Here is a 9605-nt window from a genome sequence, read left to right as displayed (position 1 = left end):
AACTAGTGAAGACGTGCTAATGAATTTACCTTTTAGGTTTAATAAATGCTCTATCCATTAATCGGTGGATGTATTTGTTCATTTTCAGTACCAAATTCAACTTTTGTACTTTTTCACTCCTCAGAGGGAGCTTCTCCCATTTCCCTGTCCCAGTTACCTTCATACTGTGGTTATTCAGTGAGGATGTCGTGGAGTGACCTTAAAATGGTGGTGCCTTATAATGCATGTTACGTGACAAAGGAGGTACAAACGGCACCCACATATTATGTCTTGCCAACAGTTCCTGTGCTAATCATCCCCTTGTTTCTGTTTCTGTCAGAATGGTAGTTATGTACTGCCCATGTTGTGGTTGGACAGCTCTCTCAAGCTCTCCTGCCCAGTGCAGATGGCCACTGTTGCCCCTCCTGGCTCTCCCCTGGTCTTCTGTTCCCCCTACAGCATGGCAGTGCAGATAGATGGGCAAGAGTCACATCTATTGATGCTGGGAGTCGTGGGTATGTTGGCTTGCTGTGGAAATGAATGATTAGTTCTTACGGAAATTTAATAATTCACAATAACAATATTGTTGTGGCATGTACTGTAGAAGAATAAATCGTTTTGAAAAATAAAATGGCAGCAATTTACAGATTAAACATGACCCCATATACATTTTGGAAATTTCCTGCGAAGAAATACACGACTCAATCTTATAAGATTTGCGTGTTAAACAGGAGGACTGTCTGAGACACTTCTCTTTGATTGGAGATGGGTTAATTGCAATTTCAGAATAAACAACTAAAGCCTGGTACATTCCAAATGTTTGGCATGTTTAACATTTATTAAGAATAAAGAAAGAAACTCCACTTTATTGTCCCCAAACGGGGAAATTACCTTTAGACTCATGACCATACGATACATATACATGTGTGTTAAACATGCATACACAGTATATTATACAGTATAAATAAATATTGTGTACTGGCCCCTGAAACAAACACACACACTAGGGGCCTGTAAGTATGCAAGTTATTAACGTAATAGGGGCAGCGCAGTGGGAGTGCTGTTTGTGTGACTTTTTTATCTTGTAGTGTTTACATGGGTTCTGTCCGGGTTCTCTGGCTTCCTCCCACCTTCAAAAACATGCAACTATGGTGAAGCGATCTGTAAAATGCATTGACTGTAAAATGAATGCTTCAAACTGTTTTGTTACAAAACATTTCCTTTACCTTAAAGAATGTATTTTGCTTGGAAGTCTGTGGGATTTAAATGTAGGGATGAGATTATTACAATCTTTGACAAAAACATTGGCAGAAATATGATCTGAACTTTATTGATTGATTGATGTTGGTTACAACATGTGACGTGTTCTGCAGTGAATGGAGGTTGGGCTCCATTTGTGTCTGAAGAGTGTGCAAATGTCCTGGACTCAAACCCTGGGGAGCTGTCATTCCTTATCCCATATGGGGCTCCTTGTATCAGTAGTGGGGTAAGTTAGTTGGTGTTAGTAAATTATTGTGACGTTCTCTGGGCTTTCACATATAATATTTGAATGCGATACTGTCTTTCAGGGTGGTTATCATCTCCACCTAGTTGCAGATGAACAGGAATATATCCTCTCCTGTCCAGCCAAAGCCAGTTCTCAGCTTCCCACTGTCCCCCCATCCTCCTCTTCTGCATCCACTGTGCCCACCACCCTTCCCTCTCAACCACCTACCACTGAGCAGATTGCTCAGCTTACTGAATATCCTCACAACCACTACCCTGTATATCAATACCCCCAGCTTCCCCAGATCTACCCTCCTGGCCCACAACCTGCTCGACCCCCACAACCCACCCATGGAAGTCCTCCAGGGCCTCAGCAACTACAGTCCCTCTACCCCATGTGGCTTGGGCAGCTGCCCTACACTCCTGAAGATGAATTAAAATACCCTCCCACTCCTTCCCAGCCTCCTACACAAGCTCCATCTTCACCAAATCCTAACCCAGTGCAGGACAGTTCTTCTCATGCAGGTCATGAATTGCCTGTTGGCCCTCCTCAGTATTCACCTGATGTGTATTACTCCTATGTATTGTACAACCACGCAGTGACACCTGCTCCAACTTCTGCAGTTAAGAAAACCACTACTACTCCTCCACCTACCCAGCTACCCAAACCCCCGCATTCTCTTCCAGCTCAGCTGAAACAGCCTCAGGTTCCACACTTCTCACTCAGTCCGTTTTATCTACCTTCTTTATATGACTATTACTCTCATTATGGACAGTTTCCACATGTAAAACCTGCTGCTGGGGTGCAGCCTGCATTCACTTCACATCCTACTGCAGCACCGCCACTTCTTACCACCACAACTATGACCAGAACCGTGCCTCCCAAACAACCTGACAGACTAAGCAACTACTTGGACCACTTTTATCCTCAAAAAACCATGTATTTTTATCCACCCACACCTCCTCCACATACCGAAGAGAAACCACAAACTCATCTTCAGGAACCTCCCAAAACAGAGACTCAACAAATCCCCTGTCTCCCTTACACTCGCTACCTTGCTGCCTACTATCCGTACCTCTATTATCCCTACTTTTACCCTTTTTACCCACCATATCATCAATCACCATTTTATCAAGTACCCCAGTATCCACAGTCTCAACTACCAGAAACCCCTAAACAGCCCTTAACCACCATCACCCTTACTGCCACTTCAACAACTACAAGTCCTAGTACTACAAGTTCTACAACATCTTCACCAACTGAGCTCAATCCACATGTCCCCCATCTTCAGTGCCTGAAGGGGAAGATGGTTGCATTCCTGCCTTTTGCTGACCCAGATTCCATCCAGGTCAGAGGTCAGTGTTTGTCCATGCATAACAGCTCTTATTTTTGGTGGAGTGTTCACAATACAGCAGATATAACTATCACTGTCTCTACACATTTTTGTTAAATAATTTTGTGTCAAATATCAAAGATTTGGCAGCACAGTGATGTAGTTGGTAGTGATGTAGCCTCACAGCAAGAAGGTTCCAGGTTTGATTCCTTTCTATGTGGAGTTTGCATGATCTCTGTCTGCATGGGTTCTCTGGCTTCCTCACACCTTCAAAAACATGTAACTACGGTGAAAGGATCACTCCAAATTATGTATACGTGTGAGTGGTTGACTGTCTATGTGTGGCCCTGCAATGGGCTGGCAACACATCTGTGGTTTACCCCACCTCTCGCCCGTAGCATGCTGGGATAGGCTCCAGCATAACCTGTGACCCGTAAGGGAAGTAGGTGGCTGTAGACGAGACGATTGTAATCGACTTGTCTTCAAGAAGCTGGATGTGTGCCAGAGATTTAACTATCATTATTTATAACATTAGACCAATTGAAGACATGGCTGTCCCTCTCCAATGTGTCTACACTCTGTGGGTACACTGTACAGATGGCTGGGGACATGGGGGTAATGCTTCACTCTCCTCTGCCAGCCTGCCACAGTGAGCAACAGGTAAGATCCTCTGTTAATGCCTCATCAGCGTGCTCACCATTTCCTGAACCCGATGAAATCTAAATAAGATACACAGGATGACATTCTAATGGTGTATTAGAATATGACACACAAGTCCAGATGTTAATTTTTTTAAAATTTATACCTTAGTTTTTGTGTAAATCTATAATGGTTGGAGTTTTACGTTTTACGTTTCACCTTTTGTAATCACTATTAATTTTTCTCTTTAGCCTACCACAACCCTTTCCTTACTTGTAAGGTATTGGGATCTCCCCATGGGGCAATATAGGACTTTGGACTTGCAATGTTCATTTGAAACTACCCCTGAAACTCCAGTACCAACAACCACAACAATGCTACCACCCAGCACAACCAAGGCCAAGGTCAGTCCGACGGTTGTTCCAGAGGTTAAAGTCTTCTGCTCCTCACATCAGATGACTATGGAGCTCCCTCAAGGTCCCATCTCAGGGATTGTTTTTAAAGGTATGCTTGTGTATGTAGTGATTATATGTTCCAGGTGCATGTGGCTGTTATCAACAGTGCATGAGTCAAATTTTACCGTGTTTTTCTCTGGGGGGAGGGGCGTTCTACTCAGCAGTTGAAAGAGGACTTTTTCTCTGGGCTGCACGAGGACTCATTAAAATTGTTATGAGTTAGACTTTGAACAAAAAAGTTGTTTCCACTTACACGTTTTTCAGATATCGAAGGAAGTGAGATGAACCTCCAGGATGCCGAAAAGCATTGTGGGTACACTGCAAGAAAACTCAAAGATGGCAAAATCCATTTACGTCTCCGGTTACAGACAGGCTGCCACATGAGTCTGCAGGCATGTATTGACTCAAGTTTCACACTGAGGATTTGACCTTTTGTATAATTGGCCATTTCCGTAACCCATTAACTCTTACGTAAACATTTTTCTCTCAAAGGATAACATGTTCATCATTACTGTTGTCTACACGACAGTCAATGGGAGACAGGAGTCTCTGTTTTCCTGTCCAGTTCTCATCTCAGGGTCTGAAAAAGGTAGATGGATTTAATGTTTGCACCTAAAATTCTTAACAAATAACACTTTGTCTTGGCCATTCAGAACTGTGGCTGATGTTTTGTCGCGTTGTTCCTCAGAGTGCAGTCTTCCCAGTGAACAGCGTCTCCCTTGCGGACCCAGCTCCATATCCCAGTCACGATGCCTGTCCATGGGCTGTTGCTTCAGCAAGCAACCCCCTGCCTGTTACTACCCCATGGATGGTGAGCTGCAGTTTCTTTCTTACCAATATTTGTCCCACAACTAGTTGAGTACAATTGAGCTATTTTTGGTGTGGAAATGTGAAGTGCAGCAGCTGCTGGATGCATGAGGAAGCACATTCAAGGCCTGATTCAATCGGGCAATGACATGGACTATGAAAAGGGTACAAATTACCTTTGGTCTCAATATCAATTGCCTCCTGAGAATTCTGAACTTTTGTTCATCTGACCTTTTACATAAATGCGCTTGTGTATCATTAGGTGTATGTGTTTGTTTGTGTCATCCTCCAGAGTGCACTATTGACCGGCACTTTGTCTTCACCGTGCCTGCCTCCCTCACTGAGCCTCCTCTTTCACCTGCACTGCTTGTGTCTGCTGGTAACTCCACCTGCAAGCCTGAGAGAGTGACCTCTGACTACGCGCTATTCAAGATCCCAATGGATGGTTGTGGGACACACAGAGTGGTAAGCCGTAATAATAAATGAAAAATTTGCCGAAAATATTGAATAAATGAGTAAGATGTTGAGCAACAATCATGTTTCAATGGGGGTTTTTTTTCTTTTATTGTCAACAAATCCAATAAAAGGAATTAACAAAGCGTTGCGTGTTTCTAACGTGGAGTCTAACTGCAGCACACACACAGGTCTTGGACTATTTAAATGTGTTCATAGACTAAATTGCATGTCTTCTCTTTTACAGATGGTTGGGAAAACGATGATTTACATGGTGGAAATAATAAATGAGATTCAAGCAATCAGCCTCAACTATGGCACAATAACAAGGGATTCTCCTGTCAGGTTGGCTTTTCAGTCTGCTTTTTATTGAATACATGTGGAATTTTGATTCATTAAACACAAAATAAGGGTTTAATTTCAAGTTCATTTTTATTTACTTACCCCTTGAGGCATGTACATGGTGAACATTTGGCACATATTTGCTTATTTACACGTTAGGCAGTAATGGAGCAACATTTTATTTTTACCAACCCTGAACAAAACATGTCTTTTATCTCATAAAAGTATTACAATGGTAACCAGCTAGTTGCTTTCTGACATGTGGTACTGAGCATGTAATCTAAAGAGGTCAATTTAGTTTCCCTGAAACTAAACTGCTTTCTGTTGCCAAAAATGATGCAGCAACAAAGACGAGAAGGAAAAAAAATGGAACTAAAAGAGCTGACATTGGCTATGAAGGGCTGCAAAACTGATGGGAAATACAGATTCAGGTGACAATGCTACAGATTTGTCATGTTGAGAGATCCCTCCTGACAAGCTTAATGCGTACAGAGTAGACACATTGATTAGTGCTGTTTAGCACCAGTTCAGCAAAACAAGTCAAACACCTATTAAGGTAATGGGGAAATTAGGTTTTTTAATTTGACACAATAGGCCAAGAATGATGTTTTCTTTCTCATTATAAAACTCAGTGGATGAATTCAGTCATTTTATGTCATTCATTTTGATCTTTAACATGTTCAATATTGTCCTTGCTGGATATTGGACATTTTCAATTCCAAATTTGTGCATTATGCTGGATGGATTAAATGGTCAAGTATCAATATAATTATGTGATTTCAATGTGCCTGGTTTGATTGTAACTGTGTAAATGAATGATCACTTTTCCATTTGTTTTGGGGCTATCTTTAAAATGCAATCAAATCAAGGCAGCCCTGCTCAAAATGCATTATAAATAAGATAAATATCCAATACATGTCCCCTCCTTGTCAGATTGCTGGTGGAATGCAGGTATCTGCCAAGTACTGTTCTTAGTGTAAGCTACATGGTTAAAACTCCATCTTTGGGACCTGCTGTCCACACCCAGGGGGTGTTTGGAGTCCAGCTCAGGATTGCCAGAGGTAGATGTTCTTCATAATTTTCAAGCATATTGCATAACTGAAGTTGTATTCACACTGAGAATGAACAAGGAATATGTAATCATATCCACTAATAATAATAATAAAGTGAAAGTAGTTCAAATTCTACTTCACCTGTAGGAAAACAGCATTCAGTGTTTTGAAAAGTGGTTTAAGAAGTAATTTTTTTCCATCACATGTCATTAGACCCTCAGTACAGCAGCTACTACCCTCAGTACCACCAGCCCCTACAGATACTGCTGGGTAAACCACTCTACCTGGAGGTGCGACTGCTCAACACCCCAGATCCCAGTCTGGTGCTGCTGGTGCACTTCTGTGTGGCCTACCCCCGCTCTGGGACAGCTGTGTGGCTGCTGCTTTACAATGGGTACCTTTTGAAACATTTCCTGTTTTTAGAGACCATTACTTAAGATTCGCTGCACATACAACAGATGTCATATTTTTCACACCGAGCACAAAACTAAAAAACACGATCATTTGAAAAGCCCAAACCTCCATTGAGAGTGTAACATTTGAAATGAAAGTGCCCCACAATGTTTTCACAATTTAAATGAATCATTTTAATGCCACATTGGTGGGATATTAAATCAAATCTGCTCATCAATTTATACTTGGTATTGGTAATAAATCAGACATCACATAAGCTCATTGGTGGTGGTACAGAAAGAGAGTAAAGGTTTTGATACCCATTGTCAGTTCTATCTGGCTGACTTCAGTAATTAAATGTTGCTCCCTAGATGTCCCAATCCGTTGGACCCAGCACTACAACAAGCTGTGATCTCCGATCCTCAGCCACCACCTCCTCAGAGTCAGACCCGCCGATTTACCATCAGAACTTTCCAATTCCTTCCTGATGGTGACTTTAAGGACCCGGAGGAGGAGGTAAGGATAGGTAGATGCTTTAGCTTTATATGTAAAGGTGGATTGGTATCGGCAGACATCTCATTGGATAAGTGTGGTATTTTCATGATTTTCAGACATTGTCATTTAAATAATTTTATGGAAATATTTTGTCCGTGGTGTTCCTGCTTTGGCACTGGAATATTTTCCTCTGGGGCATTAACATAGTTGTCTCTCCAAAAAGTTTGGAAAATTTTCCTCATATGTCTCCTTTTCAGTTACATTATTGATCCATACAGCTTATTAAGTTCTGCATTAAATCAGAAATGGGGAGGATATTGCTACCTGACTTCCAACTTTTTTAAAATCATGCTTCAAGATGTTCTGAGGCCATTGTCTAAACTACAAATTCTGTCCAAATCTCAATTAACAGCAGCTGTCTGTTCTGGTTCATTGCATACTCTGAAGACACGCATCAAATGTTGTTTTTGCCTCCTCAGATCTACTTCATGTGTTCAACTGAAATCTGCTCACCACGTGATGGACCCTGTATCGAGGGATGCTTTGGCGAGTGACTGTAAGGAAAACGAGCCCTCTGTCCTGAAGTCACCCACCACACCCTTATGTGCTGGGAAAGCTTGCATGAAAACACACATGAATGGGCCTTATTTCACTTCTCATGACTGAAAGCCGCTTCAGAGCTAATAGCAGCTAATGTTCAGCAGGACAGCGGGACAATGATTTAGTAATGAGTTTTGAATTATTTATTAAGACCGATCCATTTCCTGTTTTTCAGTTACGACATGGAAGACTCTTCAAGTTGGCGAGATTATCTGTAAGCAGACTCGCATATTCAGCTAATTGTACTTTTAGTTGCAGTAATATGTGTGATTTATGTTTTTGTACTGACCACATCTCCTTTTTTTCATTCCTCAGATGTCATTAAACCACAAATAAAAGTTCTTAAAGAACACAGTATGTGTGTCCCCAAGTTTGCAGCTGTTTTTTATAGCAGGAAGTGGTGCTCTATCAAAAGGTGGGAGGCAGTATTGTTTACAGGAACAGTTGGCCCTTGAGGACCGACATGAAAGAAATTCAGACTGACTTCTATGGTTTGTAGCAATAACAAAGTAGATGTTGAGGAGGATTTATATATAAAACCAGTGTTGTACAAGCACAGGAAATCACCATACATCGTCATGTGGATTTGAATGGACATGTAATATTTTAAAAAGAACGTTATGCCCTAATTAATCCCCCACAGTATGATGTGTGTAGTATTCATTTTTTGGAATGTTACATTCTCATTTTCCTGTGCAACAATTTGATTAAGCGCCGACTTTCAGGTAAATTGTGCAAGAACACAATCTGATGTTTATTAGAATCTTCTAGATAAAAGCTCATGAGTGGGTTAATTAAGCAAGACTGACCAGAAAGGTTCGTTGTTATTGGGAGTTTTATTCAGTTTGCATCTTCAACGGGTTGGTCATCCAGCATCAGTTGTGCTAAAGTGTCAACTAGATGTCATAATTTCCTTGACCAGTCAAGAAAGCTGAGTTAAAACCTTTAGGGTTGACATAAACGGTTGGCGACAGAAGAGCCTTGAAGGAGGAGAGTCCAACAGCAAACAATTTGGTCTGCTACTGACTGATCCATCCCAGCTGTTGTGATCTGAACAACTCTGAAAAATATCAAACTCACCTCTGCGACTAAAGATAATATTGGAAGAAGAGACGCTGATTGTTTTGGACAACACTATGTCTATTTCATCACTTTTCCAAATATTCTTACTCTGGCTCCAAGTTCTCATTCATGGGTGCAGCTCCTGAATTGATTTTACTGGTATGATTTTAATTCATTTTCAAGATTAACAATTTGATGAATTTTTCAAAATTAAACATGATTTCTGATCACACATTCCGTAACCGCAGCCTAAAGTTCCAGAAGTTAATATTAAAGTGAATATGTGGACATTGACTCGGATGTATGTTCATCTGTATTGAAATGAAATCCTTGTGATTTCTTATCCAAATCACTTTTATCCTAGCAATCTTCCGAGAACCCAGATAACGTAAGCGATGAGTGTGGTTGTTCAAGTATGCATTAAAGGGGCTGTTCTGCAGTATGTTTAATAAGAGTTTGTGGGATAGATGTCTAGATGATGGCAGCAGAAGTGAGGCGCGTTTCTTAAA

At 41.2% G+C, this 9605-nt stretch overlaps 1 protein-coding gene across 2 annotated transcripts; it reads left to right on the top strand.

Moving 5' to 3' along the window:
• Nucleotides 1–409: 409 nt before the first annotated feature.
• Nucleotides 410–8376, top strand: LOC137600584 (uncharacterized). 2 transcript variants are annotated; one of them, XM_068322301.1, is made up of 16 exons: nucleotides 410–494; nucleotides 1353–1465; nucleotides 1548–2820; nucleotides 3334–3458; nucleotides 3689–3941; nucleotides 4157–4284; nucleotides 4385–4481; nucleotides 4581–4703; nucleotides 4992–5164; nucleotides 5400–5497; nucleotides 6428–6555; nucleotides 6760–6940; nucleotides 7311–7455; nucleotides 7914–7990; nucleotides 8210–8248; nucleotides 8350–8376. In XM_068322301.1, the coding sequence occupies exons 1-14, from the start codon at nucleotides 440–442 to the stop codon at nucleotides 7986–7988; spliced, it is 2967 nt and encodes a 988-aa protein (XP_068178402.1). In that variant the 5' UTR covers nucleotides 410–439; the 3' UTR covers nucleotides 7989–7990; nucleotides 8210–8248; nucleotides 8350–8376. The 2 variants fall into 2 exon arrangements, with proteins under 2 accessions (XP_068178402.1, XP_068178403.1); XM_068322302.1 differs by lacking the exons at nucleotides 8210–8248; nucleotides 8350–8376 and having other exon boundaries at nucleotides 7914–8098.
• The last annotated feature ends 1229 nt before the right edge of the window (nucleotides 8377–9605 follow it).

Source organism: Antennarius striatus, chromosome 8, assembly GCF_040054535.1.
Source record: "Antennarius striatus isolate MH-2024 chromosome 8, ASM4005453v1, whole genome shotgun sequence".
NCBI classification, from domain to species: Eukaryota; Metazoa; Chordata; class Actinopteri; order Lophiiformes; family Antennariidae; genus Antennarius; species Antennarius striatus.
This window is presented reverse-complemented; position numbering and strand designations above follow the sequence as displayed.